The 21,282-nt window shown below is 42.8% G+C and overlaps 1 protein-coding gene across 1 annotated transcript in view; it reads left to right on the top strand.

Moving 5' to 3' along the window:
- NME7 (NME/NM23 family member 7) overlaps positions 1-21,282 on the top strand; it is a 123,866-nt gene that overhangs the window by 34,571 nt on the left and 68,013 nt on the right. The window contains exons 5-6 of the mRNA XM_063126904.1: positions 563-613; positions 4,656-4,863. Of these exons, the coding sequence (XP_062982974.1) occupies positions 563-613; positions 4,656-4,863 (259 nt within the window). The remainder of the gene's footprint in view (positions 1-562; positions 614-4,655; positions 4,864-21,282) is intronic.

Here is a 21,282-nt window from a genome sequence, read left to right as displayed (position 1 = left end):
AACTACCAGAAGTGAGCCAGGCTGAAATTCACATCAGCCATCAAGTCTTTGGTGATATGCATGTACTATTTATTTACTTCATTCAGAACACACTAGTACACAACCAAAGAATCCTTTGCACAAGCAGAAGGCTCTTCTGTTCAACAAAGCCTGCCTGATCGATTTCCTCCCAATCCAGCTGAAGTCCCCCACACATACCGTTGGGAGCACAAGGAGTTGCAGTGGGAACAGGGTTGTAGCTCAGTGGTTGAGCATCTGTTTCTATGTTGAAGGTTCTAGGTTCAGTCCCTGGTATCTTCAGGTAGAGCTGGGAAAAATTCCTGTCTGAAACCCTGGACAGCCAATGACAATCAGTATTGGTAGTTCTGAACTAGATGGACCAATGCTCTGACTTGGTATAAGACACCTTCCTATGTCCTACAAAAAGCAAGGAAATCCCATGGCAAAGGCAGAACTCTACTGCTTCTTTGGATCCACGTCATTGTTAGTTATGACACATTTTTTTTCACAGAAACATTAATGAAGGGTTTCTCTCTCCCCCCCCCCCCCCGTTTTTTTGTAGGGGAGAAGCAATTGATTTCTATGCAGAACACCAAGCTAAGCCTTATTACAAGTAAGTATAAGTTTCAGTGTACAGGATGGTTTTACTCATAGATTGCACTCTTTGTAATATTTCACATTATTAGACTGGCTTTGATTTTTTTCTGCCTTATTGATCATATTTACACAATATTTCGTGGATAGTAGTTTGTTCACACCAATGTACTGTGAACAGCATTTTGCTAGAGGTAGAAGGAGCAGAATAGGCTTGCAGAATTTGCTTACCTTATGGTTTCACAATCCTGAGGATGAGAAGCAGCAGCAATAGTAGTTTATAATATTCTTGTTTATAATGGCAAGGAGAGAAGCAGCAGGCTTCTTAAAGCGTTGGCATCTTGCTTATTTGACCTTTAAATCCCTCAACAGTTTGAGACCAGGTTATTTGAAGGACTGCTGCCCCCTAACGAAACCTGTTCAGGTCTTACGATCAGCCTCTGATGGCTCACAGGACTGCCATTAGGGTACATTAGATTGGCAGGTACTTCGAGACAGGGGATTTTCAGTGGTAGCCCCCCTCTTTAGAGCTCTCTCCCAAATAATTATGCTTGAATTTACAATTTTTTTGGCGCAGTTGCCGGGCTCTTACAACCATCAAGCTGTTAACAAGCCACATGGCTTGTTACCTATAGTGCGTATGCTGGTGACATTTGCATAATTATCCTCAGCAGCCCGTTTTGTCAGCCATCCTCACCATGTTTGCATGGCAGTCTGCTGCTGAGGGTAGTTATGCAAATCCACTCATCCATGTGACTGGCATGTGCAGTATAGTTAACAAGCCACCGTGGTTTGTTAACTGCTTGCTGGTCATGCAATCTGGGCCATTGTGTGCTGGATTATAAACGGTTTATAGTTTGAAACAAGATTGTTTTACATATTACTACTTTTGTAATGTTGTTTTTAATAATTTTATAAGCTGCCAAGAAGGCATATAAAAGCAGCATATACCAGTTTTAAAATCTCTTCACTGGCTGCCAATTAGTTTCCGAGCAAAGTATAAAGTGTTGGTTATCACCTTTAAAGCCCTACATGGTTTGGGTCCAGGCTACCTGTGGGATCGCCTTCTCCCGTACAATCCGCCCCGCACACTCAGGTCCTCTGGGAAAAACCTACTTCAGCTAGCAAAAACCAGATTAACCACTGTTACCCAGAGGACCTTCTCTTCTGCTGCTCCCAGATTGTGGAATGGCCTGCCAGAGAAGACTCGTCAACTTAACAGTCTACTAGCATTCAAGAAAGCTATAAAGACTGATCTCTTCCGGCAGGCCTAGATGTTTTTAGAATGTTTTTAGGATGCTTTTAAGGATGTTTTTAACAATGTATATGATGTTTTAATTGAGTATTATGTATTTTATCGTTTATTGTTGTTCCCCGCCTCAATCAAAATGGAGAGGCGAGCAAGAAATAAATTTATTATTATTATTATTATTTCTTAAATACATGTGAATAAATTATTTGGCAGATGATGTTGACTGCTTATTAATAGGCACATGGGAAGGGACGGAGCATAGCTCAGAAGCAGAACATATGCTTTGCATGCAGAAGGTCCCAGGTTCAATCCCTGGTATCTCCTGTAAAAAGAATCAGGAAGCAGATGATGTGAAAGACTTCTGCCTGATGTCCTAGAGAACCACTGCCTGTCCCTGTAGACAATTTTGGGCTAGATGGACAATAATCTCACCTGGTATAAAGCAGTTTCCTTTGTGGTTGCTGACAGAGTAAGTGATGTACTGCTGCTTTTTTTTTTTTAAAAAAAGCTAGGCATTGCTGCTGCTACTATTGCCAAAGATAAGGACAATCAGTTCGTCCTTTCTAGAAGAAAACAGGATAAGCGAGTCCTGCAGGCTTCTCCAGCTGCCACTGTTCTGACTCCTCATAGCACAGAAATGATGCTCTCCTTAAAAATGTGTTTGGGTGGAGGGTGGGAATCAAATACATGTAAGCCTCCCAGAGAGCTTTGGCTATGGGGTGGAATAGAAATGTAATAAATAATAATAATTCCCCTTGTTATAGGAGTAACATATTAAGCAGCCCAGTGGGTTATCCTCATCCCTGACTTTCTGTCAGTTAGCCATGCACCCGCTGCTCCTGGTGGCAACAGATTGCCAAGCCCTGACACTTTTTGCAATGCTGGGTGAACCCTCTTGTGTTTGGATTTGGTCTTTTTTGCTGATGGGGACCACTTGTGATTCAGCATGGTTGTCCATTTAAGAACAGGAACAATGGGTGGAAATTTATAGAGGGAGAAGGTTGACAGGCTGGCCAGGTAGACATACCAGGCTGGCATGACTATAATCAGCCTGGCTGGCTATTGATGGGAGACTTGTACCTATGTAACTGCTTATTCAGAAATGAAACAATACTAAGATATTTTTAAAATTATTTTTTCTTGTGAAATTTAAAAAAGAAAAAATTAAACTACATACATTTGAGTATATCAATTTCAATGCATGTCTATAAAAATGTGTGTGTGTATAAATACAGCTTTCTAAGAATTATACATTCACTTCAACAAAAGTGGGCCAGATATCCAAATAAGTATCCATTCGTAATTATCCAATTCAAATGTTGAAAGCATTGTAAAATCTTCAGTCTATTGCATTACAGGTAGTGTTTATCCTTCCAATGTTGTAATATCAGTCTTTTAGTTGGCAGAAGGGCTTCTGCCAACTAAAAGACTGATATTATAACATTGGAAGGATAAACACTTACCTATAATGCAATAGACTGAAGACTTTACAATGCTTTCAACATTTGAATGGGTTGAAATCAATTTCCCCTGACCATGCATTAACTTCTGTGAAGCAGGTAGATAATTTAAAAGGACACGTATATCAGCACATATTAAAGAATGTTCCAGTACAAAGTTTATCTGTATAATAAGCATTTCCCCAAAAGAGGGAATTATTGGACCTTGGCAAAACTTATGGTTAATAGAAGCATTAGCTGTGTTACACCTTCAACAATTAGCTGACTTAGACAAACCCTTATTAAAGAGCTGTTGTGGTGTCCATTAGACATGGAACAAGAGGTTTTTCTGAATAAGATGTAACCTGAGATCCATGGACGCTTCAAATACAGATCCTAAGGTGGCTATCCATTGATTTAGCAAAATGAGACAATCAAATTCCTGATTCTATACCTGCTTAAAACTCTGTATATCATACTTATTCACTAATTAGTAGTTATAAACATAAATTGTGGGTTAATAAACTGATTGGCCTCAATAAGGGTTTCCAACAGTGAAGGAGATCCTGAAGCTTTAAAATCGGCAAGGCCAAACCTAGATTCTAACAAATGTTGCAATTGCAAGTATTAACACAGAGGGAGAGAATAGTCACAGGATGTAGAAAACAATTTTATTGATGAAAAGCCCATACGGTTTGGCCTCTTTCATATTGGCAGGCCTTCTTCAAAGGGTAGTAATGTCTGCTGAGAATTTTTTTATATAACAGATTGTCTTGTACAGTAAACACATCCCAAAACTAACCAAAATGGAAAATCTGATCTAAATGGAAAATACCCCCAAATAGTACAGGTCAACAGGTAGGCACAATGATATAAAGCAAGATCCGGAAAGCCAAACCCACATTCTTTAATTGGAAGTTACATCCTTTTCAATATTCATGGTGGGAAGGATCCACCCTCAAATTTATTAAACAAAGCTTTGAGTTTTTGAAAATATTTTCCAGTTATTGATCAAGGAATCCACATATAAAGTAAACGTCTTACTATGAAACAATAGTAAGATAGGAACTCTTGGGTATCAAATTTCCACTTGATTCAGTGTTGAGTCTTTTAAAATAGAGATTGAAAAAATTTCAAATGTTGCTGCCTTAAGGTAGCAGAATGAGCAAACTATACTTTTTTGAGGTCCCATGTGAAATTTGTACCAAATTCTTTTATACATGCATACAGACACACACATGCACACACTATATGTATATTCTCTGTGGCCATCTGAGGTTGGGGTTATTGGCTTGGTTGTATTTAGGAGATCAGAATTCTGTCCAATCTACTTCATTGTGAATTCTGACTGCTCTATATTCTGCTTGCAGTGAGCTTCTTGAGTTTATGACAAGTGGCCCTGTTGTTGCTATGGAGATCTTGGGTGATGATGCCATATTTAAATGGAAAAATTTATTAGGACCTGCAAACTCTGCTGTGGCCCGAACTGATGCTCCAAACAGCGTTAGAGCATATTTTGGAACCGATGGCATAAGAAATGTGGCTCACGGCCCTGATTCCTTTGCTTCTGCAGCAAGAGTAAGTTTTTCAGAATTATGTATTTAATAGGCTAAGTCTTTCTGCATTCAGATGACTGGGTTTCCATTGGTACAAATATCATAAAATTCTCTTCTGTTACTTTAACAGTGTCCCAGTAAGTTTGAAGACTAAACTCTTTTAGTCAGATGACACATTGCAGCTGTACTTATGTTAATCTGTTCATATACAGAAGGGATGGGGAATCTCAGACCTTGGGTCTCAGTTCAGCCCTCCAGGGTTCCCCAGATGACCACAACCCCTTTCCCTGGCCCCACCCCTTTCCCCCCCAACCACCAATCATTGATTTCCTGGCCTTTGCATCATTTTTTCTTCCTCTTTCTAAAAGGTTGAAATGCTTAGATACTGGCAGTAAGAGCTTTAAGCCACAATATTATGGTATTTTATTTTGTCCTTTTTGTCCCCTCCCCGCTTTGCCTTTGGCCCTGCCCACTTTGCCCCTGCTCATCACTGCAATGCAACCCCTAAGAACTTCTTTGAAATTGAATTCGGCCCCTGGGCTGAAAGAGGTCTTGATCTACAGTGAAGATTAGTATTGCTTTTGACCTATAAAGCTCTGTGCAGACAAGCCCCAGCATGCCTTAGCTTTCATCTCAGCTGAGATCAAATTAGGCAAACCTGCTAGGAAAGTGCTCTTTTGAAGAAGTGACATCAGTACGGCTAGACAGGCCTTTTTACTAGTGGCCCCCTGCTCTATGGGCTCTCTTTGCCGGAAACATTACTTTGGCCCCAGCCTGCACGCTTTTAGCACTAGTGTCAGGACTTCTGATTTTCAGGAAGGCTCTTTGTGATTTGTGTGTCCCTATTATCATGATTTCCTTTGCTCCGAGCTCTGTATGTTGACAGCATCAGCACAGTTCCTGATTAGTTGCATTGGTGATTCCAGGGATGTTATATTTTGAATTTTCTGGTTGTGTGTTTCCCCGCTCTCCTCCTGAGCTGAACACAGATTGGATACTGTCAATATTTCTTGTATTTGTACTCCTATGTTATGACTTGACTACAGTTGAGTTTTATATTGTACGTTAGTCCATTTCATTGCACTTCAGCCTACAAAAGGTTTCTAATTGCACATTTGTTTCTCTTCAGTTTGAAATCTTATTTTTTCACTTGAAGCCATAATATCTCTCAAATTGCATGTTTGTATTTAACTGTACCTTCAAGGCCTTTAAAATTGCTCATACATACGTTGTAGTTTTCCTCACAATATCTGTTACTCTTCATGGTTCCTTCTTGATCTTTCAAAGTACACGTTTGACTGTACCATACAATATGTGCTGAATCAGTCCTCATAATACACTTTAATCTTTACGTCTCGTGGCCCCTGAGACACCCAGCACTTGCTGCCACTGGGAAAAATGCCAGGAAAAATGTTCTAGGAATGGGCTCTATGGTTCTTGCAATAGAAGCCTTTGTTCCTAGATTATCCTAGGAATCAGTGCTTGAAGGTTCCTGCCTGCTTCCTATGACACTCTGGGGATGCTCCAGGAAAGAGGCTTCTATGGTAAGAATAATAGTGCCGGGGCCTAGAGCATTTTTTCCTTCTTTTGGGGTGATTTTAATACCTTCACAGTTTCAAAATATATTGCATTCTGTTCCACGTGGGATTGGTGTTGAAGAATACTCAGAGGTATCATATTGTGCAAAATGCATTTCTTCTTTATAGGAAAGTGAAGGCTACTAATAAAACATGACATCTCAACTGTAGTAGTTGTTAAGCTATCTTGGTTCTTCTTCGTGGTCTCTATGCATCACACATATGGGCTTTGCGCCTGCGCAGAGACCAGACCGGAACCTACTATAGCTGAGTGGAACGTTTTTGGCGGGAACCCCTCCCCCACGCTACCGCGCATGTCCATGGGGTTCCCGCCCTTACCTCAGTTCTTCGTCGTCCGCCATCGTGCTTAGACATAGAACCAGCCTACTTAGCGTATTCTCTATTAAAATACCTTTTTCTTCATTCTTTTCTCTTCTCGTTCGCTTCTCACTTTAACTTATCTTCTTTAGCCTTTATTCTGTCCTATAAAAAAAAAAAAAAAAATTGTTATAGTTAGATTTCTCCTCAGCGACTTCGGTCGCGTGAGGCCTTTATGGCAATCAAAGCACCATTTAGAAAGTGCGTAAAGTGTGGAGCGAAGCTTCCTCCCTCGGACGGCCATTCTTTGTGTATTATCTGTTTGGGAGAGGGACATGTGGTAGAGACCTGCCACCACTGTATGTCTTTTACCAAGCAAACTAGAAAAAATCGAGCAGACCGACTCCGTTCGACACTCTGGGAAAAAGCTCTTAAGGCCACGGAGGCCCCTACGATGGAGAGAGCGGCGGTTCAAAAGTCTGTTGCCCGTAAGACGGCAGTTACAACGACTGTAACGGAAAAACCGCCAGACCACAGCACTGAAGTGCAGGCCAGAGCTAATAGGGCTGAGATACCCCTCACGCCTGGTCGGTCTTTATCAAGTTCGTTGGCTAAAAAGATCTCTAAAAAAGCCAGAACTTTGATACCTTCTTCTGAGCTGGAGAAGAAGAAGAAGAAGAAGAAAAAGAGGGACGCGGAGAAATCCACCATAGCGTCACCTCGGCCGCGGGAATCGGCCAGGAGCCATTCCACCCCTCCCGCCGCGCCGACCACTTCGATACCGAGGTCTCCTTCGGTATCGAGATCGATGTCGGTACCGATGGCCACGGTACCGACACGTCCTACAAGTCTATCCGAAGGCGAGATTCGAGATTCGGTGTCGGTGGCCTCCGCTCGACAACCTGTTAGACCCTTGGAGCTCCAGGGTTTAATCCCCGGGCAGCCCTCGCCAAGACATACTCCAAGGCGTGAATGGGACAGAGTATCTCAGTACTCTGATCCCCAATCCAGATACGGCTACTACCAGTGGGATCGTTACCGACCACAGCAGTTTTTTCAAGGTGGCCAGGAGCATTACCAGCCTGAGGGCTATTATGCACATCCTCCTCCAACATCGAGGGTATGCCAGTTGCCCTTGCCTCCTCCTTCCGAGCATCAAGTCTCCACGGTGTCGACCCCTCGACACCATGAGCAACATGTGATACCGATCGCTGCATCGACTGCACTACCTACACAGGAAGAACGTTTAGATTTGCAGGTGGTGACGCTGTCCTCGCCAGAAGGGAACTATCCATCTGACTCCGAGTCGGCTCACTCTTTGGTTCCAACCGCACCTTCGCCGGACGATGCAGTCGATGATGCTGACCCTTCTTCTCCGTCTGATGATATGGTCCGGTTCTCAGACCATATGCTCAGAATGGCTAACGCATTAGGTCTCGACATTCAGCAGGCAGATGAATCCGTCATCGATCCTATTTATGATGTGTTCCAAACAACTACAAATCAACGCTTGGCCATTCCTATACCCCACGCTCTAAAACAAGCGGCTCAGTTGTCATGGAAGACTCCAGCAGTGGCTCAAACAACATCAAAAAGACTAGAGACACTATATCGCGTTAGGGAGGATGAGGCACAATTCTTGGTACAGCATCCTAAGCCGAATTCTATAGTAGTAGAATCGGCACAAGGACAGTCTCATAAAGCCCATTCTGCGCCTGTAGATAGGGAGGGGAGAAAGTTGGATCAAACTGGAAGAAGAGTCTATGCATCCTCCTCTTTGGGAATCAAAGCGTCGGCGTATGAAGCGACTATGGCGAGATACCAGATTTTCCTTTGGGAAAAGATGGGTTCCCTATGCGAGCATCTTCCTGAGGATAAAAAGGAGCTCGCAAGAGTCTTTCAGAGCGAAGCGACGGCCATAGCAAGACAACAGTTGTCCACCGCTCGACATCAAGTGGACTGCCACTCAAAGTCGATGATGGGTGCCATTTCTTTGAGGAGGCATGCATGGCTCAGATCAGCTAATCTCACACAAGAAACAAAGTGGAGAATTGAAAATATGCCATTCGATGGCGAAGGTCTATTTAATACCAAGACCGATGAGACACTGGACTCCATCTATAAAGCAAGGACAACAGCAAAAAAGATGGGGTTTACTGCTCCTCCTCAGACCCAATACCGAACCAAAAGATGGACAAGGCCTCCCATACAACAACAACATCGACCACAATATCAGCCTCAACCTCGGCAGCAACAACAGCAGCTGCAGAGGAAGAGGCCTTACCAGGGCAGATACCAACAGGATAAGCGGCAGCCCGACTTCTCTAAAAAGCAGCGGGTTTGACTTTTCGGACCCAGATCCACCTCCCTTCGCGAACCGCCTAGCACCCCATTACCATCAATGGGAGTTAATAACATCAGACTCCTGGGTGCTCACTATCATCAACTCGGGCTACGCCATCGAGCTCGATGCCCTTCCTCCCTTTTCCGGCGTGAAAGTAACGGCTCCATCCCCTCCTCTGCTTCTCGAGGTACAGACTTTACTATCGAAGGGAGCTATCTCTCCCGTACCTGCAGAGGAGCTCAACCAGGGATTTTTCTCCCGTTACTTCACGGTCCCGAAGAAGGATGGAGGTCTTCGACCGATCATGGACTTAAGACATCTGAACAAGTTCATCACCCCGAGGAAATTCCGTATGACAACGGTTACTTCTATTTTACAGCTTCTACAAAAAGGAGTTTGGTTCGCAGTGGTGGATCTGAAGGATGCGTACTTCCACATCTCCATCAGGAAGTTGCATCAAGCTTACCTTCGGTTTTCGATCGGTGCATCCCAGTACCAGTTCACCGTTCTTCCGTTCGGGTTGGCCACGGCGCCGAGGGTCTTCACCAAAGTCATGGCGGTAGTATGCGCCCACCTAAGACAGGAAGGCATTTACATTTACCCATACCTGGACGATTGGCTCCTCGTAGCAGACAACAGAAATACACTCCAGTCGGACATACGAACCACCCTCAACCTCTTGGACTCGTTAGGACTGTGGGTCAACCGCGAAAAGTCCGTTTTGACTCCACAGCAGAGATTGGACTTCATAGGGGTAACCCTATCCTCTCAGGACGGGAGAGCATACTTACCTTCAACCAGGGCAAACACCTTGCAGCAGTTAGCCATCGATACCGAGAGCCGCCGAAAAGTTTCGGCATGGACAGTTCAAAGATTGTTGGGTCTGATGGCAGCTACTACGGCAGTCATCAGGTTTTCAAGACTCAGAATGAGGGTATTGCAGGCCTGGTTTCTGAGGACTTTCGATCTCAGGCACAATGCTCGACGAACTTACCTTTCGATACCGAAGCAAGTGAGGGCATCGCTGAAATGGTGGTTCTCGATATCGACTCTTCTCGAAGGCGTTCCGTTTCAACAACAGGCGCCTTCGGTAACGATCACAACGGATGCATCTTTAGAAGGATGGGGAGCCCATTGCAACTCCCTTACCGCTCAAGGTCGTTGGCCTCGATCACAGAGAGAACAGCACATCAATCACCTCGAACTCCTGGCAGTAGAAAATGCGATAAAAGCATTTGCACAGTTGATCGAGGGCCAGAATGTCTTGATCGCGACGGACAATACTACCGTAGTGGCTTACATCAACAGGCAGGGTGGAACAAGATCTCACCCTCTGAACCGTTCTGCACTCAGGATATGGAACTGGTGCATAAAGAGAAGGACTTACCTGACTGCAATCCATGTAGCCGGCAAGGAGAACGTCTTTGCGGACTCTCTCAGCAGGTCCTTCCATGTCGACCACGAGTGGGAGCTCGATGTCGAAGTTCGAGAAAGTCTTTTTCGGTACTGGGGCCGCCCTGCTGTCGATGTCTTCGCTACCGAGGACAACGCAGTCTGTACCAAGTTTTGCAGCAGAGCAGGAAAAGGAAAGCGCTCTCTAGGAGACGCTTTCACCAGGACTTGGAGAGGAAATCTCCTGTACATGTTTCCTCCCTTTCCACTTTTGACAAGAGTGATAGCCAAGATCCAGATGGACAACTCCAATTGCATCCTGATCACACCGTGGTGGCCTCGACAGACGTGGTTCTCTCACGTCCTTCGGTTATCGAGAGGGAATTACATCAGGCTCCCGTCGACACCGAAGCTACTGTCTCGACACCAGGGCAAAGTTCGACACGCAGATCTGTCGACCCTCAAGATGACTGCATGGAGGATAGCAACCGCTCCGCCTCTGGAACCAGAGCTTTGACTGTGGACCACATTATATTGGCAGCACTAAAGCCTTCTACGAGGAAAGCTTATGCAGCAAAGTGGCAAAGATTTCGGAATTTTGCTTCAAAACAAGATCAAACACCAGAATCTTGCCACTTATCTTTTATTCTCAATTATTTATTGACACTTTTCCAGCAGGGACTTAAGCTCGCATCCATCAGGGTTCACCTTGCTGCGATTACATCTTTTCACCAAGGTATAGATGGGTTTACACCTTTTACCCATCCAACAACCAAGAAATTTCTAAGAGGTCTGAAGAACACGATACCGACTGTGAAGAGTATCGTGCCGCCATGGAGCCTGTCAGTTGTGCTGCAAGCACTGACACGCAAACCCTTCGAGCCTATGGCTTCGACAGACCTTAGGCTACTTACTTTAAAGGCTGTCTTTCTAGTAGCCATTACATCGGCAAGACGGGCAAGTGAGCTTAGAGCTCTTAGGATAGATGTCCCATACACTATCTTTCATAAGGATAAGGTTGTGCTACGCACAGATCCAGCCTTCCTACCTAAGGTAGTGTCTACTTTTCATCTGTCCCAGCATATTACTTTGCCTGCTTTCTTCCCTAATCCAACTACACCTCTTGAGTCTTCCTTGCACACTCTCGATGTAAGAAGGGCTCTTGCTTTTTACAAAGACAGAACAGAGGCTTTAAGGAAAACAAAGCAATTGTTTATTTGTTATGGTGAGCCTTCTAAGGGACTCCCTGTCTCTTGCCAGCGGTTGTCACGCTGGATAGTGGAGACAATAGAATTGGCCTACTCTATTTCTAAATTAGAGTTAGTGAAACCTGTGACGGCTCATTCCACCAGAGCTGTTTCAACATCGGTGGCCTTCACCAGAGGTGTTCCCTTGGCAGACGTCTGTAGAGCCGCAACGTGGTCCACTCCATCCACGTTTGTCAAGCACTACAGTTTGGACACCCGTGCGAGGCAGGACTGCTCGTTTGGGAGGACAGTGCTTTCAGAGATCTTCAGATGATGCACCAACCCACCTCCAAAGGTATGTCAGCTTGCTACTCGCCCATATGTGTGATGCATAGAGACCACGAAGAAGAAATGCAGGTTGCTTACCTGTAACTGTAGTTCTTCGAGTGGTCATCTATGCATTCACACAACCCACCCACCATCCCCACTTGGTGGTGTGAGACTTAAAAATAACACTGTTATATTATGGAATGTACTTTATTTTATTACACTCATGTTTATGGGGGCACGATGTCGGACTCCTGTAAACTGAGGTAAGGGCGGGAACCCCATGGACATGCGCGGTAGCGTGGGGGAGGGGTTCCCGCCAAAAACGTTCCACTCAGCTATAGTAGGTTCCGGTCTGGTCTCTGCGCAGGCGCAAAGCCCATATGTGTGAATGCATAGATGACCACTCGAAGAACTACAGTTACAGGTAAGCAACCTGCATTTTTATAGGGTTCTCCCCTAGCCTTGATAGTATGTTAGCACCTCGGCTGATGGAAAAATAATTTAATCATATAACTGCTTCCAACATTAGTAAACAACAAACCAACAACAGCATGCCCTGCATTTAAAAACAAAAAGTGAAATATTTGGGAGAAAGTTCTAGTCTAGTGCTTTCACAATGTGCTCGTTTTCTTTATGCAGGGAGTCATAGTTGTGTGGGTTTGTTTTTTTCTAATCTGAGGAAGCATTCATATATTTAGATCCCCACCTGCACTCTAAAGTGGTTTATTTCCAACAGGGCTGTATCACATGCTTATTCTGAATGTGTGTAGATAAGCCTTTGCAATACTTTCCTGGTTTGCGGGGAGGGGAATTAGATGTAATTTGTTGACTATTACTGGCATGGGCCCATAGGTTGGCTTTCGTAGCCAGCCCAAATATGTGCTCACCACTGACCTGCACTGGAAAAGGGTAGGGTCTTCATTGTGACATGAGTTTTATGTGAATATGTAGATGCACACACGTGTGCCCCCCCCACCGCAACCTCAGCAGAGACCCAATGTGGCCCTGGGGAATAAAGTGGTTGTGCACCCCTGTCCTATATGAAGAGGGGTTTTGCTTGCTTTCTGATGGCTTTTGGACTAATGCCAAGTTGTAAATGGAAGCTACCAATTATGTTTCCTTTAATATTTCAGAAAGTTATGTGAATGGGCATTATTATGATAGGCTGCGAGACAAACTGGAAAAGAAAGTGTCTAGAAAATGAACTTTGTGGCAATCTGCTGGCGACTATGTACTTTCTGCATTTTGGTGGCATCAATAAGCCACAGACCTTGAGTTAAAAGTTCTCCACAACTTTTTTTGCACTTTTTAAATATGATACACTTAGGTATGATATGCACATGGCGACTGGGAGTTGTAGGACTTTTTCTGTCTAAACAGGCACAGGATCGCACCCTTAAAGGAACAGCCCTAAAATCCATTTTTCCCTTGATGATAAAATTGCTGGTAACCTAGGTAGTGCTTAGGTCAGACTGGTAACTCAGTAGTGGTCACAACACCAGCTGAAGACCAATGACTTAGAAGACAAAATGCTTCCCATCACCTTGCTGACAAGAAGCACTACATCAATTAATATATATATATATATATATATATATATATATATACACACATACATACATACATACACATACCATATTTCTTCGATTCTAAGATGCCATCGATTGTAAGACGCACACTAATTTCAGTACCACCAACAGAAAAAAAGCTTTGATTCTAAGAAATAATAAATGACCTGCGATTCTAAGACGCACCCCGTTTTTAGAGATGTTTATATGGGGGGAAAAGTGCCTCTTAGAATCGAAGAAATACAGTATATATTTTTCCCTAACCCCTGCACCTTTTCATTTGAAATTTAGTAGGCTTTCCCTCCTTGAAAGGGGCTAAAAGGATTGTGCATTTCTGTCAATAGTGTTTTTATTTTAAGTACTTGTTGATTTTTCCTTTTAAAAAAAGCCTCAGAATGTTAAAGTATCCAGCACAGAATCCCCTGCACCCATATGTCTGACATTAGGCAGGCTACATCTGCTCAAAATAGATTAACTATGCCTGAAAATTCCATTCAATTCTGCCCAAACATTAAAATGTTATAGGTGTTTTTGATTTTCTTATTATAGTTAATGGGGAAGTCATCTACTCCTGCTTCAGATCCGAGTCAAAGTGTGATGTCAGTCCAAGTTTTGGGGCTGAGGCAACCTTCCATCTGAGCTGATGAGGTGGGTTACGGAGCAGTTTCTTGTTTTGTTTTGCGCAGCTCTTCCAGATTATACTCTTCCTCCCCCCACTTTTATTTTCATGTCTCTACTGAAGACAAAGCATTGTTGGTGCAAGCCTGTGAAATCTCAAGGAGGAAAGTATTCCTGTCATGCCTCTGGATTACCCTGCACTGATTGTTCTCACAATTCTGACATGTATACCAATGAGAACAACTTCTTTTAACTGTTTGATGAGAGTGACTTTGAATAGACTATTGTGATTTTGAAATGGGGAAATTAAAACAGATTTCCTTTTAGAAAATATTTACTGGAATGTAAACAGTGATATACCCCACAAGGATAGTATTTCCCTGGATAATTCATCCTTGGTGAAAAAGGCTAGATACTTACCCAATTAGATGGCTGGGCATGTTAATTTTGTTTTCATTAGCTTTGTGTATACACATTTTCTTTAATACTTGCAAACAAAGAAATTTAATGAAAAAATGCAGTTGTCATTATTCTAAAATATTATTTTTAAAGTCCGTTCTTTGACCTAGTTCACATGTAACAACAACCTATAGAGTACGAAATGAGTATGGGTTGTTGAGTCGTGAGTTGTTGCTACGTGCAAACCTTGCAGTATGGTTTAACTATGGGTTGTTTACCACAAACCCAGAGTTCACAACCCAACAACAAACCATGTGTTTTCTTCCTGGGTTGTTCGTGATTAACAATCCATACTTAAACAATTTTTACATAACAACCCATGAGTCAACAATAACCCATACTCAACCCATAGTCTTGGTTGTCAAAATTATGCATGTTGTGGAGAATGTGAATAAGGAGACGTTTTTCTCCCTCTCCCATAACAGAACCTGGGGTCATCCCATGAAGCTGATTGGTGGGAGATTCAGGACAAATAAAAGGAAGTACTTCTTTACACACTTAAACTATGGAATTCACTACCACAAGATTTGGTGATTGCCACCAATTTGGATGGCTTTAAAAGGGGGTGATGGTGGATAAATTCCTAAAAGAGAAGGATAGCCATGGCTATTAGTCATGATGGCTATGTGCTGCCTCCAGTATCAGAGGCAGTAAGCCTATATACACCACTTGCTGGGGAACATGGGTGGGAGGGTGCTGTTTCATTCATGTCCTGCTTGTGGGCCCCTCATCGACAGCCTGTTGGCTGTAATGTGAATGGAGTCCTGGACTAGATGGACCTTTGGTCTGATCCAGCATGGCTGTTGTTATTATGTTCTTATTATGTGAGAACCAGGCTATTGACTCAATATGGAGTAAAACTGGAGCACATATTGTGAATGTTGCTGCTAGTAGAAAAGGTGGGTGGTGGGGTAATATTTTCCCTTAGCAGTCATATTCCAATAGTGTTTGTCTAATTCTTGCATAGTTTCTGATGGCAGGCTAAATAGAGAAAAAAATGGTGTATAATATGCATTTGGAAGACCAGGCCTTGGGGCTCTAGGCCCTATTTTTTCCTTACATAAAAATCTGAAAAAATAAGAATTATTCCATTCATGTTATACACATGTTACACCATCTAGTCTGCATTTGTTCCATGGTGCTCCCACAAGCTTTTTCAGTTTATTGGGAAACTGTGCCAGACATTTTGAACCCTCGGTGGCCAGTTTGTGGACTTTTGCCATTGCCAGCCGCTCTGCACAACTCTCTTGGCAGTGGCAATGACTTTTGTGCACAATGACTGACGCTGGAATTGCCCGCTGCCTGATGCTGTGTGAAAAAGTCTCCCTTTTCCCTCCTGGGGTGGTAAGCAGGGACAGTGGAGACTTTTGCATGACTGGTGGCGGACAATTCCAGTTTTAGTCATTGTGTGCAAATGTTTTCCTTCTCCCTGCAAGCGCCTCAGCAGGGAGAAAGGAGACTTGCGCACAATGACAAGAGTCTCCATGTTCCAACAGGGGCACTGCAGCTTGGTTCGCAAACAAAAGCTCAGCTGGGGGCTCCGAAAAATCAGTTGAGCCCCAAGGGGGGCAGATTTCCTCTTGCCAACATCCCCAGTCCTACCACAAAACTGCAGGAAGGGTTTGTGGAGAACTTTTAACACAAGGTCCAGGGCGTTATTGTCTACAACCTGCGCCCCCTCCCAAAACTCTACCATACAGTCATTATATAGTCCTTCATAGGTTGCCATGAAATGACACAATAATGGCCTTCACCTGATAATCTTGGTGCCACATGAAGGTTCTCATCAGAGGACCTTTTGTGGGTCCCTGTGCTGTTTGAGGTTAGGCAGAGGTTGACCTGGGAGAGGGTCTTTCCTGTAGTGCCATTTCACCTCTGGAGCTTTCTCCTCAGGGATACTTGCCTGGCACAGGCTGTGTTGTCTTTTCAGCTCAACATGATGTCTTTTATTCTCCCAGGATTTCAGGGTATTTCATTGCTTTCTTATTCTGTTATATTGTATAAATATTAATTTCTGTACCTTCTTTATCCTCCCTCCCAACACATGCACGCATACACACACACACACACACACACACACACACACACAGAAAAAATAGGGGAGGGTCATATGATCCCCTCCACATTTTGAAAGAATGTATTGGAAGAGGATGTACTTGCATACCATTCCTCCATTTGATGGGGGGGGGAACCCTGGCCCAATCAGTCTCTCTACTCCCTTACATGGTGTTGCTGTGGACATGTACAACCCTTTCTGACACATTCCAAATGCCAGGAGAGCCAATGTGTGCCCCCAGGAGTGTCTTCAGCAAAGGCAGGGCTAACTGTGATTCCTTTAATACGTGGGGTGATTTGGGAGGCAGTATACCTGAAAATCAGTATTTAAATGCTCAAAGAATAAAATGAATTGTAATGTTAGAGCTCATTTTCCCCATATATTAACTCATATATGATTTAAGCTGCTTGTTGATAAGCATACACACTTAGAAATAGTTTTACTAACCTTTAATTGTTGTGATTAAATAATTTATAGTTCGGGATTTTTATGGAAGCTGAGGCTCACTTGAATGCCAAGTGATAAGGGAAACAAGCTAGATAAAAGTGTACTTATACATTTTCCTTTTTGATATCGTTTTTTCTTTCCATGGAAACATGCTTCTTATAGCTAACTGGAGGAACTAAGAATAGTGTTGCTCACAGCGTCTTAATTACTCACTTATTGTTCCCTGTGGAATAGCAGGGAACTCTGATATTTGTGAACTCCTTAAGTTATTGCTTCCTTAATATGTATCCCCTACAGTTCTTTTTGGCATAGGATTATAGATAAATATTGGCAGGGTGTGTGCTTAACGTAGAAGGTTTAACGTATTTATTTGTTATATTAAATACAAATTCATACAACTGTAAAACATTAAGCTGCCTGTGATTAACGGGCTGCGAAGTATGATGGCAGAAGAAAGCTGGGCCAGCTGTTGGTACTTGAATCTATTTTGATCTAGAAAAAACTTCTTACTCTTGTTTCTGATCTTTACTTCCTGTTCTGTTCACTTCTTTCCTCTACTAGCTTCCTCCTTATTTTTCTAGATTCAGACAGAGAAGGGGAAGTCACTAGATGGAGATTACTTAGCAACCCAGGACAAATGTACACAACCCTAGAAGTCAATGTACTGCTAGGCAACAGGCATTGTTCATCCTTTTGTTGATGTGGCGAAACACCTGCCTATACTGCATCCAGGCGGTAGCACATCTGATCTGGGAGCAAGAGCAGAGGTCCTTGCAAGCCTCACACTGTGGTCCAGTATCTTATTTGAGCAGTGAAACAACAGCCCTGCATATGGACTATGTGAGCTGCGCATGGTAAAACAGCAGGGTAAGCATTTGGGACTGGAAGAAAGGACAAAGTTTGGGAGGTGAAATGGAGTTTAGTATTTTATTTATTTATTACATATTTATACTGTATGTATAAATAAATACTGGGCAATTCAATTAAAACCACAATTTTGGATCATATATTAAAATCACACAATTCAGTGAATGGATTGAAAATGTGTGTGTTCTCCGACACTTCATAGATGAAAACTGGCACCCTAACACCCCAATTCTCATGCAAAGGTTCACCGCCCAAATCCCCTTTCCTACTATTACACTTTATTGACAGCTCTTTTTTACCTTTTGCATGCTGTATTCATTTCCCCTGCAGTCAACTGTTTACCACTGAGGAGGATGTTTGTGCTTTAGGTTACACTAGAAGAACATAATTACCGAATGATCTAATAAACAGTACAAAATGAGCCTCTGCAGCATGTGGAATGTCAAGTTGTGGACTACATAATGCCTCTCTGTTCATGTGTGTGAATTTACATGCTTGCACTATTGCATTTTTGTACCACCGAATGGCCGAAGCTAGAGAGAGAAGATGCGTCCATTCCCAAATCCGCAGAGATTTAACTTCACTGAGGATGGACTTAAACCCTCTTGAACCACAACTCTAGGAACTCACATTAGTGACATTTTAACAGGCATTCCCAAAAGGCAAAAGAATAGGGACAGAGTAGGAGCAGTTATTTACTAAGAACAGGTACCAGAAAATGAGCTGTTGCTGGAATATATGGTCTTCTGGAGCATGTGTTAGTGTCAGAGCGTTTCTTTGTTTTGACATACTACAGGGATAGTTGAAGATAATTTGAGAAGGAATTGTTGGTAGGGGTATCTAAGCACAATTGGAGAATGAAAAATATACTTGCTGTTGATTATTTTCTTAAAACATATTATGTTTTTAAATGGTTTTTTTTCTTGGAGAGATTGCAGCTGTTAATTTTGAAATATAGTTCATTTTTATTCTTGCACTAAACATTTAGTTTCGCAGTTCTCTTAGACTTGTATACAAATTCCGATATCATAATGTCCTTGTTTTACTTTTTAATTACTGGAGATTGACATAGCTGTTGGGATTGTGTATTGAATGAGCAGGTATCACACACATAAACCAGTTGCCAAGGAAACCCATAGGATGCAATAGAAATATCTGTTAAAATAAATCTGAAGTAAATCCTTTGTCATGCCCACAAACGCAGGAATCCATCTGATAGCTGTATGGAAGAATTTACTTTATAATCCCACTGCAATACTCACCATTTGTGGAGGCTTGGAGTTACAATCCCTCTTTTGTGACACCCAAATGACACTATATAAAAATGTCCCTTAGTTTGTTATGCTTTAATTTTTATGGTGCAACTGTTAAGTTCCTACTAAAACCTTATCCCCTTTCACACTCAGTAGCGAGGTTCTAGGCTATAGGCATGAGATATACACACAAAGATTTATTTAAGAGTTTAAATAACTGGATTATTATTTTTTAGAATGCATTTACATATTAAGATACTCAGTTTATTTAGAAAGTTAAATGTTATCAAGTTACTGATTACTGTACTTTTTTTTTTAAAAAAAATACTGTTTCTTTAAGGAAGCAGCTATTTCCTTATCGCTATTAAAACCCGTTGCCAATGAACCCTTTTCTACCTCCCCCACTCACCCATTAACTCATCCAGAATGATTCAGAGGTCTTGACCTAAAGTTCTCCCTCTGGTCAGGAACTCACTGGAATTATACAGAGTTGTAAAACGTCTCTCAGCTGTCTCTCATGTTAGCCTTGCAGCTCCCAGAGATGAATGATTTTCAGCTGGCAGCCTTCCTTTAGCTTCACCTGACTTGTTGACAAGGCCATAGAGCAAAGAAGTTACTCAGTTGCCTCCTCATAAGGTCCCACTGCTTCTTGAGACCAACAGCCTTCTGCTGACAATCTGGCAATAAGCCCCCTTTCAGAACTGCTTCCAGCGTCCTCCTCTCCTCATAGGTTTTTATTTATTTATTTATTTATTACATTTTTATACCGCCCAATAGCCGAAGCTCTCTGGGTGGTTCACAAAAATTAAAACCATCATAAAACAACCAACAAGTTAAAAATACAAACACAAAATACAATATAAAAAGCACAACCAGGATAAAACCACGCAGCACAATTGATATAAGGTTAAAATACAGAGTTAAAACAGTATAATTTAAATTTGAATTAAAATTAAGTGTTAAAATACTGAGTGAATAAAAAGGTCTTCAGCTGGCGACGAAAGGAGTACAGTGTAGGCGCCAGGCGGACCTCTCTGGGGAGCTCATTCCACAACCGGGGTGCCACAGCGGAGAAAGCCCTCCTCCTAGTAGCCACCTGCCTCACTTCCTTTGGCAGGGGCTCACGGAGAAGGGCCCCTGTGGATGATCTTAAGGTCCGGGTAGGTACATATGGGAGGAGGCGTTCCTTCAAATAACCTGGCCCCAAACCGTTTAGGGCTTTAAATGTCAATACCAGCACTTTGAATCGGGCCCGGACCTGGACTGGCAGCCAATGAAGTTGTAAAAGGACTGGCGTAATGTGATCTCGCCAGCCAGTCCCTGTTAGTAAACGGGCTGCCCTGTTTTGTACCAGCTGAAGGTTCCGGACCGTTTTCAAAGGCAGCCCCATGTATAACGCATTACAGTAATCCAAACGAGAGGTTATCAGAGCATGGATAACTGTAGCTACGCTATCACTGTCCAGATAAGGGCGCAGTTGGTATGTCAGCCTAAGCTGATAAAAGGTGCTCTTTGCCACTGAGTTCACCTGTGCCTCAAGTGACAGTTCTGGATCCAAGAGCACCCCCAAACTACGGACCCGATCCTTTAGGGAGAGTGCAACCCCGTCCAGGACAGGGCAAACATCACCTCGCCGGACAAATGAACCACCCGCTAACAGTACCTCCGTCTTGTCTGGTTTTGATTTCTGTACGTTCAAGCATCTTTCTTCTTCAGCCTTTTCCCTTAGGCTATGCTGCTTTCTCAGTTTCTTCTGTTCCTGAGTGACTGGGATTGCACTTCTACACCTTCTATAAAGAACCCTCTGAACAATAACCTTTTAAAACAGTGGTTCTCAACCTTCCTAATGCCGCGACCCTTTAATACAGTTCCTCATGTTGTGGTGACCCCCAACCATAAAATTATTTTCGTTCTTCTCTACACGATCCATTGTCATGGGATGGTTTGCTAATGAAAATAATACATAACAATAGCTTTAATAATACAAAATATGATGCATGACATAGTTCAGGCAATACAGTTTCC

This window comes from Elgaria multicarinata, chromosome 5 (genome assembly GCF_023053635.1).
Source record: "Elgaria multicarinata webbii isolate HBS135686 ecotype San Diego chromosome 5, rElgMul1.1.pri, whole genome shotgun sequence".
Lineage (NCBI taxonomy): Eukaryota > Metazoa > Chordata > Lepidosauria > Squamata > Anguidae > Elgaria > Elgaria multicarinata.
The sequence above is the reverse complement of the archived record's forward strand: the minus strand, read 5'-3'. Positions and strand labels throughout refer to the sequence as shown.